The 21,655-nt window shown below is 55.0% G+C and overlaps 1 protein-coding gene across 1 annotated transcript; it reads right to left on the bottom strand.

Moving 5' to 3' along the window:
- Nucleotides 1-245: 245 nt before the first annotated feature.
- Nucleotides 246-14,881, bottom strand: NECTIN4 (nectin cell adhesion molecule 4). Its single transcript, XM_055586713.1, has 9 exons — nucleotides 14,803-14,881; nucleotides 5,978-6,337; nucleotides 4,450-4,740; nucleotides 3,242-3,362; nucleotides 2,166-2,314; nucleotides 1,782-1,938; nucleotides 1,294-1,369; nucleotides 917-991; nucleotides 246-581 (listed from the first exon to the last, which is right to left on the bottom strand). The coding sequence occupies exons 1-9, from the start codon at nucleotides 14,879-14,881 to the stop codon at nucleotides 357-359; spliced, it is 1,533 nt and encodes a 510-aa protein (XP_055442688.1). The 3' UTR covers nucleotides 246-356.
- Between the last annotated feature and the right edge of the window lie 6,774 nt (nucleotides 14,882-21,655).

The raw sequence follows: 21,655 nt of genomic DNA, 5'->3' as shown, positions 1-21,655 counted from the left end.
TCCCCGTGACGTACCCCCCACATTGCCACCGAACTGGGTGACACACGTACCACAGCTCACTCGTGACAGCAAGACGCACACCACGGGCACAGTCACCCCTGCACACACACGCAGCACACACTCAAACAAGGACACATGCACACACAGCGACCTGCACACACTGTGGGAGGGACTCAACCAGCAGAGCCCTTCCATTTTCCAACGGAAGGACTGGAAGGACTGGAGATCAAGCAGTCAGTGGGGTGGGGAGCATCTTCCTCAAGAAAAGAGTGTGTAGGGAGGCCCCCCTGGGGATGAGCTGAAGGCTTCCCTGTCAGCAGAGGGAGCCAGGCTTAGGGGACGGAGGCAAGCCTGGGTCAGACCAGATGCCCCCGCCCGTTGATGTAGATGCCATTGCCCGTGGGCTTGGCCCGCAGGGTCCCGTTCTCCTGAATAAAATGGTTCATGGCCTGCTTGATGCCTTCATCCCGATCCTCCTCCTCCTCTGCCCGCCCAGGGCCTGGAGACAGCAGCTCGGTCTGCGTTTCAATCTCCCTCACTGTGGTCAGCGTGGAGTAACTGCGGCCCTCCGGCTCTTCACTCTGGAGACCAAGGGCAGGGGGCGAGTCAGGAGCCTGGGCGGGGTGGCCACGCGTGAGGGGGCTGGCTGGGGCACGGTGGGGCCAGAGGTCAGGCACAAGCAGGGGTTACGGTTGCTCAGCGGCTCAGCGATGGACAGGAGTGAATGTTAGGTGTGGGGAAGGGGCGACTAGAGAACAAAGGCGTAAGGGCATAGCTGAGGGTGTAGGGGGAGGCAGGCGGGCAGCGTGAGTCTCAGCAAGGGGGCTGGTGGAGGGGCTGCTGACGCACCACATCGGGGGCCGGGAGAGGGGCCTGAGCAGAGTGCTGGGGACACCGGTGGGGCCGGGGGCCTCACCATCACAGAGCAGCTACTGTTGTCCTTGAGACTATCGGGGTGGCCCTCGGCTCTCAGCCCTACACTCTCCTCCGGCTGCAGGGCCCGGACACGGGGAGGAGTCAGGACGGGGCTCAGGCGCCTCCCTAGTCACCTTCCCCCGCCCCACAGACATCCTCATTCCCCCACCCTGACCTTGACCCCACCCTGACACCAGTGCTAACCATGGCTTCCCAGAGCGACCTCGAGGCCAGTGACGAAGAGGGCTTTCTAAGTGAGCCAGCAGACCCAAAGAAGCGCTGCCCACCCCGCCACCTCCCCCCAGTGCAACCCTCCTATGCTCCTGACCTGCAGAGGGGCCCCGGCCCCACGAACACCCCCAACCCTGGTGCACACACCTGGTTTCTGGGGTCCGAGTGATGGGAATGCAGCCTCCGGATGGAGTTCTCCCTGGTCAGGGTCAGCTCCTCCTCACTGGGAAGACACCCCCTCGTCAGGAGCTGAGGGTAGTGGTAGCCTCCCAAGGCCAACCTAGTCTGGCGACGCCTCTATGAGCTGGGGCTGGAGGGTGTGGGCACTGGGCCGTCCCTGAAAGTGTGAGCGCGTGGCTGCAGGTGGCGGTGTGGCTGCAGAGTGTGTGTGCCTGGTGCCATGTATGTGCCCGTGTGTGTGACACCCTTGAATGTGGATCTGCCCTCACTCGGGCAGCGTGGCTCCCCTCACCCAGCTGCGGTCCGGGCCCCCAGGCCTTTCTCACCTCCCAGGAGACTCTGCCTACCTCTGGTCCACAAGCTCCTCCTCTTGCTCCTCAGTCCTGGCCCACCTCCTGCTTGTCTCCTCTCTGCTCCCCGCTGACCTCACCCGCCCAGGAGGGGCCAGTACTCACTATTTCTGGGTCATCTGCTGGGCCTTGCGCCGATGGTATCGGGACATGAGCACCACGACCACCACCAGGAGGCAGAACAAGAGCGCGGCGATCACGCCCACCACCACCACGGAGGCCGACACGAGGTCCACCTGCTTCCCGGGGGCGTCCTCGGGGTCTGCTGGGGGCAGGCCGCAGTCTAAGGCAGACGTCCAGATCTCTGGCCCGCCCCACCCTGTCCGCTCGAGACACATCCCAGACCACCCCTGCAGCCTGACCCTCTGCGAAATACACACAGTCCCGACTCCTCCAGATAAACACTCTCCCAGTTCACTCTCTGTCTTGCTTCCCGTTGCCCTCCACCAGGCCCCTGGCCCAGGTCCCAGCCTTTGCCCCCGTGCTTACCAAGAACATCCACCACCACCTGAGAATCCCTTGAGGAGAGTGCATTGCTGACACGGCAGACGTATGTGCCACTGTGCTCAGGGGTCAGTGTGGGGAAGCCCAGGGTGTCTCCTTCTGCTCGTACCCCACTGGGCAGAGGCCCGTCCAGCCTGGAGGACAGGGAAGCTGATGGGCGGGCTGAGGCTGCCACCATCCAACGTGCCCAGGCAGCTCTCCACCTCCCTCCCCCATGACGTCACCCAGAGCCACCGGCTGTTCCCACGGTGCCCCTCCCTCCTCTAGGCAGGTCTAGGCAGAGGCCCCTTCTCCCTCCCGCCCAGCCTGACCTGGGCACCCCCGCACGCACTCGGGGAAGATCCACACGCACACTATCTCACATGCTCCTGTGGGCATCACGTCACTCAGCACTGAGCACCAGGTCCACATGGCATAAAGTCCGTACGACAGGACTTTCCATTCCTATTTGGGCTCAGATGTACTTGGAAAAACGTGACTGCATGCCCCAATACCCCTGACATCGCATGGTAGGGTACATGAACAGAGCCCCAGGCACAAGGCCACATACATGGCTCATCCGCTCATATGTGAGAGCATGCGTGTCATGGGCTCACACACATGTGGCCCTGACCCCCCCCCTCCCGATTCTCTGGACATCTCAGACCCTGGAAAAAAGCCAGGGAACTAGCAGAGACGGGAGGGCGCTTCTAAGGTGCTGGCAACGTGACAGCGGTTATAAAAGTGCTGCTTCAACAACAGTCCCAGTCAGCTGTATCTTTTTGTCTTATCCACTTCAGGCACTTACATAAAAAGTGTTAACATTTAAATACTGTATTATATTTCATAATTTTAAAGTTAAGGGAAAAAGCCAAGCACTTATTAGCTAACTCCCTACGCATTGCCATGTATCCCACACTCCCTGGTGTAAGCCAATAATAATGTTAGGTGACCATGCGCATTCTTGTATTGGTCTGAACATGTGACCCAATTTATTTGGGTCTCAGAGTATATTGCCCCAGTTCGTGATGAGTACGTGTTGTTCCCGAGGGAAGGATCGCAGTCTCAAGCTTGGCCCTTACCGTGTCCAGTTGTACGAGGGTGGGGGCTGCCCTTCACTCAAGCACTTGAGCATAGCCCCTTCTCTGCCAACCTGCCACAGCTTTCGGTCTTCAAGGCCCCTCACAGAGGCTTCCGCAAGGACTGGAACGAAAGGTGGGAGGAGAGAGAATGGGAGTGATGCTTTTCCTCGAAGACCCCCGGTCCCAGGCCTCACCCTGCCTGGAATGGCCTCTTCCTGCCCTTCCCTGTCCTTCCCATCTGTGGCCCAACCTAGCCCAGCCCCACGCTGCTGACAGCTCCGTCCCCTGAGTTCAGAGAGTCCATGCTGGTTTACCTGTGCAGTGAGCCTATACGTTCCTCTGCATAGCAGCGTGGCAACACCTTTTGAATCCCCTGTGGGCCCTAGCATAGTGCCAGTCACAGAACAGGTGCTCAGCAAAACCCCTCCCTGATTCTTCAAAGGTTTAACCATCCTCCTAGTTCCTTCATTTCTTTTTTATTTTCCCTGACTGTGCAGCACAGCTTGTGGGATCTTACTTTCCCAGATCAGGGATCGAACCCAGGTCCTTGGCAGGGAAATAGTGCAGTCCTAACCACTGGACCACCAGGGAATTTCCAGCTCGTTCATTTCTTTAACAAACATATGTTGAGGACCTACTTTGTGCCAAATGCTATGTTAGTATGAGTAGAAACCAGTGCCATCCCTCACAGAGGCGTGAAGTCCAATGCCAGGAAAACAACATCTGCCATTGACCTGGCACCATCCATACACTAAGCACCGTGTGAGAGGCTTTGCATTTGTGGTTTCTAATTCCCATCAGAACCCTGTAAAGTTGATATAATTACTCTCCTTCTGCTAACGAAGAAAATGAATCTTGACTGAATAACAGCTGGTAAATAGCAGAACTAGGGTGCATTCCAAGTCCATCTGTCTTCAAATCCTAAACTATTTCACAAAATTCTTTCAATTCCATATTTATATCTGACCTCCCTGAAACCTGTAAAACAGGGCAAGCTCCTTTGTAAGCAGGAGGACTCTGAAGGTCAGGGAGTGATTTGCCAAGGTCATCTGGGATGGGCTCCAGGTGTTACACCTTGGACTGGTGCTCTCTTGGCCACACAGCATGCCCTGTAGGATCCAGGCTGGCCAGACTGGCGGGCCTCAGGGTCTCTCAGGATCTCACCCATCTTCCTGGAGCCCATGGGGGTGCCCTACCCAAGTACTCACAGGCCACTTGGAGGATGTGGGTGATCCGTTGGTCCTGGAGCAGGCCAGGGTGGGATACCACGCAGGTAAGTGGCTGTCCATTCATGCTGCGGCTGGGCACCAGATGGAATTCTGAAGTGACGGCAGCTGAGCGGGAGTGTGTGAAGGAGCGGTGGGATGTTGTGCCCTTGACCTCTGTGTCCCAGGTAACGCTGGGGGCTGGGCTGCCCTCTGCCGTGCAGGAGGCTGCCAGTGTCAGGCCCTGGCCCTCTTCTAGCGGCGGACCAGGATTCAGCGAGGGCAAGGGAGGCACTGCAGATGAGGGGAGGCGGAGATCACCATCTTCACAACCCTGGTTAGGAGGCCCTACCCCATCCCAGTTCAGTCTAGCTTTTTCTTCTTTCATATTATCAACAGAGAGGTCAAATGAGTGGTAGAATTTCAACTGACTTTGTACCTTTCTCCACTCTTTGAATTATTTACAATGAGTATGGGTCATTTTTTTAATAAAAATAATGAGGTAATTTAAAAACTAACAAGATAACATCTATATTATAGTAATAGTAATAGCCACTATTTTTAAAGCACTGACTATGTGCCCAGTACTGTGCTCAACACTTTACAAACGTTATTTCTTTTAATCCTGTCAACAAACATGAAGTATGTATTATTATCCTTATTTCATAGCTGAAGAAACTGAAGCTCAGGGAGGTTAAATGATTCAGTCCAGATCATTAGCTATGGGGTGGTGAAGCCAAGATTCACACTCAGGTTTTTCTACTATGGCTGGTATTGCTAAATTTCATGTGGATAAAGGAAAGCTATGAAGGTCTTTATTTTTATCTTCATAACATTAACAGTTCAAGCCCAGAATGGAAAAGACTTGACTTGACCATAAGTCCAGGGCATCCGTTGACCACGAGAGTCCACAGTGCCAAGAAGTGGTTTACAAGGCAATTGTGGCTTCCGACCGCATTCACTGAAGGTCAGGATCAGGGAAGGCATGAGCCCCACTGGTCACGCACAGCCACTCTGGGCAGAGCTGGGCCTGTGTGTCCATGTCTAGGTCCAGTATTTTAAATGGAGCCCAGGAGGATGAGGGAGGCTCTGAATGAGTGTGTCTGGTAGAACTGTTGCAGAAACTAGTAAATTTAGCTTGAAGAAGAGATTTGAGTGAGGCATGACAGAGCTCCACATCTAGTGGAGAGGCTGTTTGTTGTGCAGAAGAGAGAAGGCTGTGTCATCTCGCTGCAGAGGGTGAGAGTAACCAAGAGGGAGATTTCAGGTCCATAGAAGGAAGACCAGCCTAATAAATGGATTCTTCCCCAAGGCTGATCAAGCCATATCAAGCTTTTGGGATCACCTGAAAACAATCTCTGGATTGGGGTGGGGGTGGATGGGCTAAATGAAGCTCTCTCAGTCCCACAGGACCCCACCTCTTCCTGTTTCGACCCCACCCCATTCATCTCTGCATCCCCCTGCCTCTGGCTCTGCCCTCCAAGACCCAGGGCCTGAGGTTCTGGCGTCTCTGGCAACTGGCCTCACTTACCCAGAACACGGAGCCGCAGCCGCGCCTGGAAGCTTCCAGCAGGGAAGGTGCTGACGCGACACTCGTACTCGCCCTCGTCAGCCTGCACCGCATTGCGCAGCAGTACCGCACCATCCAGGGGGTTCCGTGGGGGCGGCGGCTGTTCCACGCGGCCCTCATAGGCTGAACTCACGTGCAGCCCGTATTTGGAGTTCAGCAGTGCCAGTTCCCGGCCGCCCTCGCCTGCATCCACGCGAGCCCATGCCACCTGCTCCACCTGCTCGCCCGGATCCCCTCGGTAGAAGCAGGGCAGCTTGGCATCCTGGCCCAACACCACCGTCACCAGGTCCGAGGTCTCCAGCTCACCAGCAAGGCGCTGACCTGCAGGGGGCAGACAGAAGCAGCTAGGATTAGGGGCGCTGCCAGAGCTGGGGAACACTTATTCATAATGATAATGTCAGCAAAAGCAGCCCAGAACTCCTGGAGCATTTTATGCTTGCAAAGCGCGTTCAGTCCATTACCTCATTAGATCCACAAACCATTCCCAAGAGGTAGGTGTTATTATCGCCCTTTAACAGATGAGGAAACTGAGACCCAGAGAGAGGAAGTGACTTGCCTAAGGCCACACAGATGGTATATGGAAGAGTCACACCCTCTCTCAGCCCTGGATCCTATCTTGAGCAGTTGTAAGGTGGGCAGCTATAACAGGAGAAGAGACCCAGCCTCTGCCCTCTGGGAGCTCAGGCAAATGCATTTTATGCCACAAAGACCTGGAAGCCATGGACAGACTTTCACAGAAGGCTTAACCTACCAAGAGAGGGAAAGAGAATGCTTTCAGAAAGTGACCAGGAGCCAAGGCAAGGGTCGAGATGAGTTGGTGTCTGGGATGCAGCACTTGGTGTAGGAAGGGTCCATCCCAACAGGCCCTTTGGAACATTCTTTTCATGGTTTGAAGATAAGAGGATGAGAGACCTGGGTTCCCAGAGAGAAGAAGGTATGCTATGTGGGAGGAATGGCATGAACCAAGACTCAGAGACAGGAATGAGCAAGTCATTGAAGGTAGAAAGGCCCAGGGTCAGAGGCCCAGAGGGAAGAGGTCAGGACAGATACATTACAGGGTTAGAACCATGAACCAGAAGCAGAGGACTGGAGGTGGGGCCCAGGGTTGAAAGGTGAGTATTATGTGCATTGATAAGGAACAGTATGAAGCCCTCAGGGAGATCTATCATGTAGCCTTATCAGCAAAGAAGGATGCATGTCCTGCACTTAAAGAATCTGAGTTCTTCTGGGGAAGAGATATGTATGGAAACATCTATGGAAATATGTGTGATGGTTTCTTATTTAGTGGTTAGTGGTGTGTTGCAGGTTAGTTATGGGATAGGCTAGTCACAGTGGTCCTGATTCAGGTAGGAGGGCCTCATGCATGAGGTGGGTAGAATCCGGAGGGGGTGAGAGCTGGAAAGGGATCCCAGGTAAGGGCCCAAGGTGGGCAAACCCCAGGGAGGTGGAGAGTCTGGCTGGTTCAGGAAGCCAAGAGGAGAGGACACAACTAAGGCAAGGCGTGTGTGTTGAGTGAGAGTGGGACATCTGGTCACAGCAGAATCCTCCAGGACCTTCCACACCAGGCAAAGGAATTCAGATTTGGCCAGGGGAAATACGGAGTCACTAGAGCATTAAGCCAGTGGTCGTGTGCCCCCCGACTGGAAAGAGAGACTGAGGGCAGGAGACACATTAGGACCCTGCTGGCATCCTGCACGGTGCTGCCAAGAGGAGGGGACAGTTCCAGGAGAAGCTCGGCAGGCCTTGCTCACTGACCAGAAAGAGGAAAGGCTCAAAGACAACTCCTAGGTTTCTAGAATGAGTAACTTATGAGGGAGGGAGGCCCAGAGAAGCTCGAGGCTGGGAAGAAGGAGATTTGAAGTTGTGGAATAAAGTGCATGAAACAGGGCTGGGGGCAGAGGGCTGCGGGCAGAACGAAGGCTCTCTGGAATGGTGAGAGCGCCTTGCCTGGGGATGCATGTCCAGTAATTCCACAAAGTTCAAAGCTCCTACCTCTGGCCAGCATTTCACACACCCTGCCGGCCTTCACCTTGCTCATGCTGTGATCCTGCCTGGAACGCCCTCCTCCTTATGTCTGGTAGCTCCTACTCATCACCGTCTGGGTGACTCCTACTCACCCTTAAAGACTCTGCTTAGACATCACTTCCTCCCGGAGTCCTCCCTTCCCCACCCCCACCTGAGGCCGGGTGATTGCCCTTCCTCCGTTCTCTCTCTAGCATCCTGCGTGGACCCATTACAGACTGCATTTGTTGATACCACAGATTGTATTTGCTGTTTTCTCGTCTGCCTCTTCCACCAGACTGAGAACCTCAAGGGTATAAACTGGATCTCACATCACATATGCAAACATGGCTTCTGATTCAGTGCTCAGTGGTCTGCATTCCTGGCATATAACTGGTACTCAGTTATTATTTATTGACTGACTGAATGACTGGATGAGTGGATGAATGAATGAATGTGAGAGACAGGCGGAAGAAGGAAAGCGTAGAACGAGGAGGAATGTGCAGTCTTTGGTTGGGTTGGGCAGGGAGGGGTTTAGCATGGCAACCTTAGGGTGGAGACACAATAGGCTAGCTAGCTGGGTTCTCTGCCAAAGGGAGTACCTCCAGACTGGACCTAGGGTGAAAGTAGAGGGTGGAGGGAATCAGACATGGGGGGAGAAAATGAAGCCCCACTAGAGTGGCCAGAGGGTCCCAGTGAGGCAGAGCATGGGACAGAGGAAGGGGGTCCCACGGCCCTGCAAACGGGAAGAGGGAGGGAGGGTGCTGTTGGGAGCTGGGAGGGCCCGAATGGGACGGGACAGACCTGAAGGGCCAGATACCAGGGCCCTGACCTGCCCAAGCTGATGTTGGTCCCACCCAGCCCAGCCAAGGAGTCCAGCTAACCACCTGTCACCCCTCCCAGGCACCTCCTCCTGGCACCAGAGGGAGCAGGGCTGCCAAGGAAGGGCTGAAGTTGGGCTTGAGATTGGGGCTTCCTGGTACTTCCCCTGCTTCTAATCCCAATGTCCATGCAGGTCACAGGGAATCCAAGCCCTGCTCCACTAGGAGACACTCAAACCCTTCCAAAGCCTACTCCTGGAACAATGTCAGTTGGCATCCTCATTCCTATACTTGTCAAGCAACTAGCCCCTCCCCGCCGCTAATCACATTTCCCCACCAAAAATACCTTCTTAGCGTACAACATGCATCGAGTCCCTAGCACATGTCTGAGTCCGATCCTCCACATCCCTACCTGTGGCTCCATGATCCCCAACCAAGTGATAAACCCAAACTTTGCAGGATGAGGAACCCAGTAAAACTGGAAAGTCCCTTCTGGGTCTCTCCCACATCTCTCCATTGTCCTAAATTCACTATTTACTGGGAGCATCTCAGCTTGAGCAACACTCTCCTTCACTTACACACACATACACAGGCTGCAAGAGAAGGACAAGAGAACTTGGGCCCAGTAGGCAGACCCAGAAGCTGAGACTCCCAGGGTAGGGCAGACCAGCACTGTCTCCTCCTTCTCTCCCCCACCCAGTGCCCGCCCGGCGTCAGCATGATGATGTCACCAGAGCAAAGGAGACACACCGCCTGCCTGGTGAGGTCACCCCGCGGGCATGTAGTGGCCAGGCCAAGCCCACGGACCCTTCTGCTGCAGACTGCTGAGGCTGGTGGACTCTGCTGGCTGAGCGCCCCTCCCTCTGACCCTCCCCTCCCCTCCTCCCGGGAGCACCAGGACGCTGGTCAGGAGCCTTGGTGATTCAGCCGCTGCTGCACAGCCAGCCTAGCCACAGCCGCCACCAGCCACCACCTTGCGCAAGGCAGAGAACAGGCCCGACTGGCCGGACGGGATCCCTGCCCTGGTCCTCCCCCACCCCTGGCCAGGCCCCCACGGGCCTCTTTGGGGCCCTGCCCTCTGTGTACCCCACCTCTCCCAGACAGGCCCTCCGTTCCCGGCCTGGGCTGGCTGCCTTCTCCCTACCCTGTGCCCCAGCTCTCCTCTCTGTGCGAGGCCTGGCCTCTAATCTTCGGAGGGGAGACTGAGGCTGGCAGTGGCAGCTCTCCTGCATCTCTCGGGCAGGCAGCTTCCTTTCTGCGGAGGCTTTCTCCGTCAGCATCCACGCTGCATCTAGGGGCATCTAGATCTGGGGGCATCTAGGGGCACACAGTGGGGTCCTGGAGGTGGGTCCAGGAGGAGGAGGAAGGGAGGCAGTGTGAGCTCTGTGTGTCTGCATGTCCGTCTTTGGGTGAGGGCCTGGTGAGTCTCAGTTCTGGTTCACATGCAGGAGAGGCTGCCTCTTTGCATGAACTTGGGGGTGTTTCCCACATATATGTGTCCACTTTTTCTCTTCAGGAGTGCATGTGTGCTTGTCAGCATCAGAGCAAGCCTTGAAAAGGCATGTCTGTGATGTGCACACATAGTAAATATTTTCATGTTGGTTTCTCTTAGCTTCCGCATAGTTGTCTGTCTCAGCTGCCTTTGGTCAGTGGTGTGTGGCTCGGGGCCTTTGTCTCTGCACCTACTGGAGTGTCGCCCAGGCACCCCTCCCCTCCTCACCCCAGACTTGAGGCAGATTCATCTCAGGCAGAGGGACCCAGAGATGAGGTCACTGTCCCTCTGGGGTGATGGGAAATTGTCATCAAGGACTACCCCACAGAACAAAACAAAAGCTCTCTACCCTTGCTCCTCAGGTTCCTACTGGAAGGACCCCCACCTTTCTCAGCCCCTCCAGTCACGCCCCAGGCCCCCCCAGTACCTCTGGCCCCTCAGGGAGGCCTCTCCCTGGGAATCTCTGTCAGGTCTCTGCTGCTGCCGCCACCAGAAAAACCAGCTCTCGCTGCAGGCCTGGGGTGAGGGTTGTCTGGTGGAGGTTTGCTGGGAAGGAGGAGGGGGATCCTACCTGGGGCTAGGGGGAGCGGGCTGGGCTGTCTAGGGTCTCATTCTCCTTTGTTAACTCTTGCCTCCCCTCACCCCACAGCAGCAGCCTCCGCAAGAAAGAGCTGGAATGTGTGGGTGAGTTTGGGGTAAGAAAGGACCTGGGAAGGGACCCCTGAAGCCCCTTATTCAGGACCGTTTATATAAACAACCCAACTTTTTTTCCTTCCATCCTTCCCTCTGCCCCATAACCTTGGCCTTGGAACTTTGAAAACCAGCAGATTCTCTCTCTGCCTTCCTCCACTTCCCTCGCTTACCCTCCATTGTCCTAAGCCCCTCAGCTTAGTGAGAGCTTCCCAACCCGGGCAAAGCGCCCACCACAGATTAGTGTCTGGGGAGGGGGGCCACACCAGTCACAAAGGGAGGTGAGAACAATGGGGGAGGACGGGCCTTGAGGCAGCCCCGGCTCCGGCCCAGACACAGCTCCCAGCACAGATAAGTCCCCTAAACCCCCCGGAGCCAGAGTCTGAGCCTGGCTGAGTCACCACAACAGCCACACTGTGGGTGGGAGACCCAGAATTCAACTTCTCCCAAACCCCTGGGATCCTAGCCCCCTCCCCAATCCTGCCAGCCAGCCGCCCCTCCCCCACCTCTGCAAGTGTGGCCAGCTCTGCCCCACCCCAAATCACAGCCTCAACCCAGCTCTCAGGACAGCCAACCAGTTTTAAAGGCAAGGGGGTGTGGGGGGGGGTGGCCTGAGAACTGTGGGGAAAGCATCTGAAGCCTGAGGCTCCCTGTCCAGTGAAAAAGTGATCTTGTCCCCTCCCCCTCAGGCACAGGCCTCCTCCTCCAGCTCTGTGGCTGGACCCCAGTTCTGAACTTGACCTTCTCAGTTTAGATTCTGTTCCCAGATTCAGCCCCTAGGCTTCTCTCCTCCCTTCCCTCCTGACTCAGCTCCCCACCCCACCCCATCCCTTCTGTCTGCCTAGACTTTGGTCAGCAGAAGGGCAAGTTTGGGAGTCCAAAAAGCCCAGGCATTCTCTCTTCACTAGGCTTGCTCCCACTGTGGCTGACCTCCCTTCATCTTGCTTGGAGGGCCCCGGGATCCCGAGGCTGAGGTCTAGAGGTTGGGACCGTGGACTCTACTATGAATCTCTTACTGCCATCTCAGTGGCTGGGGTCCCCTTGGCCCAGCTCCCTGAAACACTGGGGTTGGACTAAGGTCACTGGGGGCCACAGGGCTTCCCTGGGATCCTCCTAGCGCTCCCCACCTTGGGCAGGGATACTTGCCTCCCTTTCTGGGCTTCCCCTGGGGCTTGGGTAGGTCCTTCAGAAAAGGGCCTGCCCCCACCTCTGTAAATAGGAGTAGAGAAAGGGATGGGGTCCCTCCCTTTCTAGAAAACTAACTTCAGACAGAAAGCTGATCCTAACCCTCAGAGGCCAGACTTCAGAATTCAGAGAACCCTGTGTTCTCTGGGGTCCTGCAGGGCTCAGTTGGACGCAAAGATTAGGAGCTAGGACCCTACTGGCAGGGTATCTACAGATTTGGGTCCCTCAGCCCCAGGGCAGGAGATGGGAAGGAGAAGGGAGGAGACCTCACCCGGAAATTCATCCCATTAAGGAGAGACAAAGAGCTGTGGTTGTTGGGGTGCCTCCCCAGCCTGGGCTCCTCTCCCTAACAGGGGTGGGGCAGGGCCTGGGGCTCAGAGCACTAATGACCCAGGACTTGGTGGGACACAGATCTGCAGCAGTGCAGGGGCGGAAGGCAGTATCTAGGGTAAAGCTACCCCTGGTCCCCGCTGAGAAAGGCGGTCAGGACCTTTCCCCCTTCTGTCGCCACAGCCAGATAGACTGCCTCTACCAGCACCCAGCACCCTCCTTCAGTCAGGGCCTGGACGTTCACGCAGCCACAGGCTCTCAGAGCTGGAAGGCCCTTATAGATCATCTGGTCCCACCTCTTGGTCTCCTGAAGTCTAGATTCTTAGTGGCCCAAGGTCGTGTAACAAATTAACTGCAGAAATGGGGCCAGAACCCAAAACTCCTGCTTTCCCAAGGTTCCTGTCCAAGGCTTTCTCCGAGACAAGAACACTCCAGTTTCCTGGGGGCCGTTGAGGAGATGCCCACAGGGGAGCCAGAATGGAGGTGGCAGTCAGGTGGGCCCATCTGTTCCTCAGGCTGGGAACCCGGGGTCTGACTTCTGGCCCGCAGAGCACTCTCTGCAGGTCACAGCAGCTGAGTGTGGCTCCCTGGGTGCCAGCTTCCCTGGAGCCAGGCTGCTTCCCTGGCCACGGCACCCATCCATCAGGCACCAGACAAGGTTGGGGTGATGCCCTAACTAGAAGGGGTCTCCTCTCCCTGCCATGGGCTTCTCTGAGAAAGAACAGCTTTGTGTCCTGGAAAAAGAAGGCAGGGACTATGTCTTGCTAAGCGTTGCGTGTCCAGCATCCAGTGCCCTGGCTCTCCCTAGTGAGCACTCAGAGGTGCTATGCTCTGATGACAGGGGTTGGAAGACCAAGAAGCTAACCCCCATTATGCTTCTAACACTGAGGAATCTTGAGATCTCGCTGGCCTTTCTATTTCTTTCAGTTTTCCCTGGAAACTTCCCTGAGGGAGTTGGATCTCTTTGATCCCTTCCGAGTCCTGAGACATCATGGCTCCACTCTCTAGATGTGGGTAGATCCTTTAGGTGTGGGTAGATCCTACAGGAAAGTGCCTGCTGAGTGCCCTGGCCCCAGCAACCAGGCCCCACCCTCTTGGCCCAAGCAAGTGAGAAGAGTTGTCTGGAAGATGGGAATTAAGATGGGGGGAGGGGAGGGAGAGATGGCAGAGCTTAGAACTCAGTATCCTGCCGCTGGAGGCTGGGTCAACGACCCTTCTATTAGAAAATCAGAGCAAGAGCCGCCCCCACCCATCCACACATCTAGGTCTGACTCTTCTCCTGACAGCTTTAGGTGGGGATGGAGGTTGGGGAGAATCACTGCTGGACAACTGCGGCTCTGTCACCACTGCTCCTGGGACTTGGAATCAAACTGTTGTATGTAGGTGAGGCCCTGTCTTTCTAAGGAGGAAGATTTCTCAGTTGTCCATTACCTTGGGAACAGCCTAAGGTATCCTACCCTGGTTTCATTGTGCATATGCACACTTACAGACACACACACACACACTCTCTCTCCCCCACTCTGAAGATTATAAGTTCCTATAATTTCTAAGCTTCTGTACATAGTGCTAGACGGGAGTGATCCAAGACATGGGAGGACCATGCCCTCTCTGGAAGGTGCCCCACTTCCACTCATGGAAGTAGCCGTCCTACTTTGGAATAGCACCCCTCATAGTGTGCTCAGAGACAGGGGCCAGAGTGAAAAGAGCTTCCAGCTCCCCGACAGTCCCCCAACAGGTGCCACAGAACTGGTATTCTGGGCCATCATGGAGATAGGAGGGGAGAGAAAGACCCTGTCCATTCTCTGGACATCAGGCATCCTACACCCTGATGACTGGGGAAACCAGCTCAGCCCTGAGTCAGCCGCAGCCCCAGTCAGCAATTCTGAAGCCCAGCGGGTAGATGAGGGAATCTCTACGAAACCCTGGGGCAAAAGGGTCCCCACCAGTTCCACCTCCCTGGCCGCCTGTACTGGATTACCACATCTCTTCCCCCAGAGGCAGCTCCAGCCTTTTGGCTAAGGTGGTCAGGGAGCCCAGACCCAGAGACCTGGCCTGGGGCTGGAAAGGGACATGAAACAGAAGAGCTCCAGTGGCTCTCCTGAGGCCCTGGTAGCAGCTGGAGAGGCGAGAGGGAGGCCGGTTCCTCAGCTCAGAGTACAGGAAGGGAATGTGTATGTGTGCACGCGTGTGCATGCGTGTGGATGTGTGTGTGTGTGTGTGCCTGGTCAGCTTGGGCTCAGGAACAAGGGTCCTGAAGCAAGTCCTACCTGTAAATGACGCCAGGAGCAGCAGCAGCAGCAGCCAAGCCGCAGGACCCCACATCTCGGCTCCCAGGGACAGAGGCATTGGTCGGGAGGCAGAGCTGCCCAGTGTTTCTGAAGTTCCACCGAGGTCTCCCTGGGAGCCGCTCGAGAGCTGGATAGGGACCGACCCAGACGGTAGGCAGTCACAGAGTCCTCCGGCAGGGACGCACCTGCCTGCCCCCTGGGGTCTCCGCTAGGGGACCCAGCCCCCTTGCACCCACCCAGCTGTAGCTACCCCCAAGAAGCCGTGATCGGGAGCTCCGAGCTCCCCCAGAGCTGCTTCCCACGCCGTGGCCAACAACGAAGGCAGAAACTTGGGAACCTGCTCAGCAGGTCAGAACAGGTGCGTCTCCGGGGGCTGGGCCTGGCACGGAGACTAGGCAGCCGCCGCCCCCACGGCTCAGGCTGGCTAATGGGCGCCACAGAGGGAGGGAATAAGGGAAAGACCTGGGGGGGTGTGGGATCCCATCATCAGCTGCAGGCTTTACCTGGCAGTGTGTGGAAGGGGCTGTGACGGGAGGGGCCAGGTGGGGGGAGGGGTAGGAAAGGCCCAGGGTGGCTCAAAGAGGGAGGCACCTGGCCAGGAGGAACCAGGGCAAGGCCCTTGTGGGTGGAAAGCAAGCCAGTAGTCCCGCACCCCGGCCGGTCTTGCTGCCTTCCCTTGGGTTTTGCTGAGTTCCCCAACTTCCCAGAGGGGCTCAGCTTTGGAGCCAGAATAGGAGAAGACCAGAACAGAGGACAGTACTGCCCAAATACCTCATCCACTAGATGAGAAAACAGAGGCCCAGAGTGGGGAAGGGGCTTGCTGGAGGACACAGCTTAGGTAGTATGAGACATCTCTACCTTTGAGGTAGGGAATTAGATCAAAGGCAAGAATACTGGTAGCCATTCCCTTCTTCAGGGGATCTTCCCAACTCAGGGATGAAACCCAGGTCTTCTGCCTTGCAGGCAGTTTTTACCGTCTGAGCCACCGGGGAAGCCCCAGAGACCCCTCAGAAGGAACTTAAGTGACCGCCTCCCCAAAGCCTCCTCCCCGACATAGGAGAAGCCAAGGGATTGACCAAAGCATTAACCCCACAGATTGCTGGCCTCCCTAGCAGGACTCTCCATCAGCGTCAACACCTTCTCACTACTGGTCAGGAGTCCCCACACTGCACCAGCACCACCTGAGCGGAAAGGGGCTCCTTTCCACCATCTCTGGGGTCGCTTTAACCATTTACCCCATGGTTACCGAACAAAGCCACATGTCTGGGCTTTGCAAGGACAGTCGATTTCAAATACTCTATCCTTGTATTCCTATAAGTATACTCTTACTGGTCAGACCATCTGTTTCCATGTTGCCTATAATGTTACTGCCAAGTTACACGAAACCTTACTGACCTATCTGGGATAGCCAGAGAAGGGGGCAAACTCAACTCCCTGAAAACTAAGGGAAGGGGAGGCGCAAGATCATTGACGTACTGGAGCTAAAACATATATATATACAGGTAGACAGGAGAGAGGAGGAAATATATACAGGTTAAAATCTTGCAGCAGGGTCATTTTGTCTGGAGAGGGGCAGGCCGGAGGAGTCAAAGACAGCAAGGTGCAGGGGTGGGGGTCATTTCATGTAGAATATTTTACACACACACATACATACACACTCCTGATTCCATCTGTCAAAATCTTACTCATCTTTCAAAGCTGACCTCAGATGCCACATTTTCCATGAAGCCTTCTCAGTTCCTCCCACCTAAAATTAATCTTTCTCCCTTCTGTTCTTCCTCAGCCTCTGCTAGTCCCTTTATTATAGCTTGCGTACTCATAATTTGTGCACATCTTATCTCCTTAACTAAATTGTAAGCTTCAATTCAAGAAGCATCGATTGAAGCCTGCTGTGTGCCAAGGATTCAGTAAATGTGTTAAATGAGGGACAGGATGAGAACTGCAGTCTGTGAACTCCTGGAAAGTCAGGCTTGTTTTGTAATCTTGGCTCCATCCTCCATACTAGCACAGTCCACACCACTTAACGGGGACTGGATGCACTTTTGTTGAAGACATGACATTATGGATAGAAAAGGTGGTCAGGTACGGAGTGGAAATCCTGACTCTCCCGAACCTGGTCAGCGACCCAGACTTTAACCCTGCCTCTGGACCATGAGCCCAACTCTGGACCATGACTCCAGGGGCTCTAGATCCCAAATCTCACAATGTTCATGGCAGTGACCTCTTCTTAGAGAACTATTTCCCACGAGGACCAGGCTGAATGCCAAAGCTCCTGTTTCTCTCCACCTCTGCCAGGGTGAACCCCTTCCCCTCTTCAGGACTCACCTGTGCCAGGGGAGCAACCCCACCCCGATGTTGCTTTGAGATCCACAGTGGCAGGGGTGGGGTAAAGCCGGGGGGAATAAGAGGGAGGAGCACCCTGTGTTATAATTATAATTATCACACTTCGGATCCTATCGCACGATTTCAGAGGAGCTCCTTTCCTTCCCACGGATTCACCCCTCCTGGTCCAGGAAACCCCAGGAGAAACTGAGGCACAGTGGTGGGAAAGCAGTATGATCACAAGGTGGGCACCCAGTCCCTATATCCCTTTCACCTTTTCCATTCCCAGTACATCCATGGTGTGGCCGGTCAAGATGTCTAGGGCCCTCCATCACTCACCTGCAGTTCCAGTCATATGGAGCACTGGGCTCCCGCTGGACTTACCAGGGCTGTCAAGGCCAGGCTGTGCCAAATATTTTTTCATGGGTATGTTGAGGTCCTAGTAAACACCAGAGGTGGTCTTGGAAGGAGGACTAAGGCTACCACTGGGCCTGAAAGGGAGCACCTGGGCCAGGAAGTCACTTCAGGCCTCTGCTGGAGGTAGGGATCTGTGTCCTCCTCCTCCAAAAAGCATCTGTCTCCAAGTCCCTCTGCCCGCTGTGCCCTCAGTCCTGTGTATTTCACATGGGCCATGCTCTTGGGGAACACGCCCTCATTCTTAGGCCTTGCCTGCACTCTTCTGGGATGAAGCTTGCAACAGGCAAATTCCAGGGTTGAGCCCAGAAGGGAATATTTTTTGGAGAAGACTTTGCAAACAAGTGCGTGGTCTCTTGAGTTCTGTTCTCTCTCCCTCATTGAATCCCCATTCTCCTCATGCCTCACTACCTACCCTCCTCCCACCCACATTCTGGGCCCTAAGAATGGGAATAATTCAAGTCAAGGTGGCCTCCTCAGCATGTGTATTGTTCTACTGGCATCACTGCAGGCATGCCTGCATGCCTGAGTTCATTCAACAGACATTTAGTGAGCACCTCCTCACGCCAGGCTGCAGGCAGAGGATAGAGATGTGTAATACAGGTGGTCCCTGCCTCAAGGAGCCCTCAGTTAGGAGAGACAGATGCATAATAACATGCCAGACCCCTCCATCACACGTTCCCTGCATGTCTCTGTATGTCCATGCCCAGGGCTTTCTGTGTGTGTCTAACTTCAGATGTTCATCGTCTAATGTGTCCAAGCATCCACTTGTAACCTGTGTCTGTCTCCACGGAAGGCCGCACACCTCAGCCAAACCGGTTGGAGTGGGTTGTGCTGAAATTTTTGTTTGTGTCAATGGGACTTGGAGGTGAGTCAGGGAAGACCAAGGCTGGGTGGGGTGGTGTGGGGGAGAAGAAGAGTGAGAGTGAGGGTCAGATTGAGTGAGCAGGGGAAGAAGGGAGTGGGTCAGGATGGGAGGAGCTGGGGGTGGGGTATCAGGAGGATGGGTTGGGGGAAGGAGGAGATGAGAGAGCCTCTTAGTGAGTAATATCCTGTTTGTCTGAGGTGAGATCCCAGGTCAAAGAGTCAGAGGCTGGCAGGGAGACCCTTGGGCTTTGTGAGAGACAAAAGCAGATAATAAAGCTGAGCAGAACTAGTTGGAAGCATGAGGGTGGACGAAATGTCTACATTCCATTTCTATACAGCTTTGCTTCTTTGTGTGATATTAAGCAATTCCTAATTAAGCTATTCACTGCCTTGGTTTCTGTGGTTTGTACAGAGAAGTGTCAGGGGGTTGACTGAGGCTGTCATGGAAGATTACTGATAGGGGACTTGATTCCATCCCTCAGGACCAAGGCTATTTCCAGTAGAAGCTTCAAGATCCCTCTTCCTGCTCCTCCCTGGGACTCTGTTCACCCACAGAGGGCTGGACAGTGACCCCGATACTCTGGCAGCTTTTCCTCCTCTGAAAAGCGCCTTTGCTCCCCTCCGGCTGGAGCTGCACTGCGCCCGGTATCAGGACGATGGCGTCCTGCTTCCTAAGAGATTTCCTCTAAACATTGCCATGTACTGTGCTGTTCCTATCTGGCTATCCTGCGAGTCCATTGATTCCCCAGTACCCAGCCCATCCTTTCCTGTTGCCTAACAACAACCACACTTTCCTGTTGCCCAACAACATCCCTTAGAGCTTAGGGGGCTGGATTTGCTTGTTCCTAAAAAGCCCTGAAGCTGAGTGAGGAAGTAGCTGAGCATAAGGCATATTTGGGTCCTGTTTCTCAGTAGGATGATGCGTGCAGAGCCCCCTCCTCCTTGCGTTCATCCCAGGACCTCCCCAAGCTTCTGTAAATACATAATCACAGAATCAGGGACCACAGTGTGGATAAAGAGAGATGCCTTCATTCTTTGACACTGTGGAGTCTCGGTGCTCCTGCCCAGTCGCTCAGTCATGTCTGACTCTTGTGACCCCATAGACTGTCGCTTGCTAGGCTCCCCTGTCCATAGGATTTTCCAAGCAAGAATACTGGAGTGGGTTGCCATTTCCTCCTCCAGGGCATTTTTCCTCACCCAGCGATCAAACCCACATCTCCTGCATTGGTAGGTGGGTTCTTTACTATGGAGCCCCCGGGGAAGCCCTGGTCTCTGGGTGGGCTAGCACTTTTAGAAGGTTCTGGAAATAGGTCCTGACTGGCCAAGGACAAGAGTAGGAGCCCTTGTGGAAATCAGAGTCTTCCAAGTGCTGACAAGAGCAGGAGAAGATGGCAGTGGTTTAAAGGGCAAAGCTCAGGTGGAGACCAAAGAGTTCGGTGAGAGAATGGATTCTAGTGATGACCCCAAACTGTGCTTCCCTGCATTTCCCCATCCCTGTCCCCACCCCCAACCACAGAGAGAACCAGGCTCCTCCCAGGGAGCCCACCTGTGAGAAAACATGTAGACAGCTCCCAGGGACCAGCCCCACACGCAGAGCCTATACCACCAGGGCATCTTCAGGTAATATCCGGCCTCTTACTTTCTCAAACTTGTCTCCAGGTATCCAGCTTAGATACTGAGGGTGTGGCTCCTCTCTGCACCAAAGAGACTGCCACTTCCCAGCCATCAGCCTGGGTTTCTGACACCACCTGGCTTGGCTTCCCCAGGGGAAAGCCTTCTGAGGCCCTGAGATATAGCATCACCCCAGGACCAGGCCCTGGGCGGCAGGACAGCTGCAGAGCAGAATATGGGGCTGTGGATGGAGAAAAACATCATGACACCCAGGAAGCCTGAAAGGACTGGGAGACTGGAGGGAAGGGCCTGAGGGGAGAGGCCAGTCGTCAGAGGAGAGGGGCAGAAGCTGAGAGGACATGAGCAGGAGGTGGGAATCAGGGGAACCAGTAGGATCTGGGGTTTCCTGTAATTGGAGGATGGATTTTAGTATGACATTTGTTAGCAGAGTCCTCCTTCTGTATGATCCAGGAGTACTCACCTCTCTCTTACCTCAATTCGAATCCCCTCCTTCCCACATGCGTGCTAAGTCACTTCAGTCATGTCCGACTCTTTGCGACCCTACGGACTGTAGCCCACCTCTGTCCGTGGGTTTCTCCAGGCAAGAATACTGGAGTGAGTTGCCATGCCCTCCTCCAGGGGATCTTCCCAATCCAGGGATCGAACCTATGACCCTTACATCTCCTGCATTGGCAGCTGGGTTCTTTACCACTAGTGCCACCTTCGGAAGCCCTTTCTCTCCACACCAGGGCCCAAAGTTACGTCAGACCTGCAGCCCCACCTGTTTCCACAACCATGCTCAGCACTCAGCAGGCAGGCATCGCTGCCCTGGTCAGAGGCCAGGATGCCATGCAGCTGTGGAGGAACCCTAGTCTAAGTGCCCTGGTTCTCGCTCTGCCTGGTCCTGGAAAGCAGGGACTGGGTCCTTCAGGTTCCAAGACACCCCCAAAGCCCCACCGCAGCAGGACTAGTTCTTAGTCTTGCTCCCACTGCACTCAGAGACTTGGGCCTGTCCTGCATTAGTTTTCAGTCCCAGAGATAGCCAGGCAGGGAGCTTTTGAGCTGAGGATGGAGGAGGTAAGTCCCAGTTGCAGGAGAAGCAGGAAGAGTGGAAGTGGAAGCTTCAGAGTGGAAGCCCAGTTAGAGCATGCCCCTGACTCCCTCCTGAGCATCTTCCACCACACATTCCAAGATGTACTTGAGGCTTTCTGTGAAGAAATCCCTCGTTACTGCCCTCCAGCCTCATCTTAAAGCCTTCCTGCTGAACCTCAGTTTTTCCTTCAACTCTAAAAGTGGCATAGAAGAAGGGCTGGGGATCAAGAAACAGTGCAAGAGTCCCTTGCCTGTGATAACCAGTGAGATCAGGAAGCACTGGTCCATGGGCTATATGGAGAGGCAGAGGAAGAAGGACTAGAGTCTGATCTCCCATTCTAGCTGGCTTCTCTCCCTGGGCCCAGGCCTCCACACTCGAAGGTCCTCTGTGGAGAAATACTACTCCCTGAACAGGCCCCATATATTGAAGCTCGCTTAGGTTCTCATCAGTGATCAATGATGAGGTCCCTATGACTGTGTCCAGGGACCCCAAACTGCTTCTACATTTCTAGCACACAGCCAAAGG

This window comes from Bubalus kerabau, chromosome 6 (assembly GCF_029407905.1).
Source record: "Bubalus kerabau isolate K-KA32 ecotype Philippines breed swamp buffalo chromosome 6, PCC_UOA_SB_1v2, whole genome shotgun sequence".
Classification (NCBI taxonomy): Eukaryota; Metazoa; Chordata; class Mammalia; order Artiodactyla; family Bovidae; genus Bubalus; species Bubalus kerabau.
Note: the sequence above shows the minus strand (reverse complement) of the source record. Positions and strands in the feature narration are given on the sequence as shown.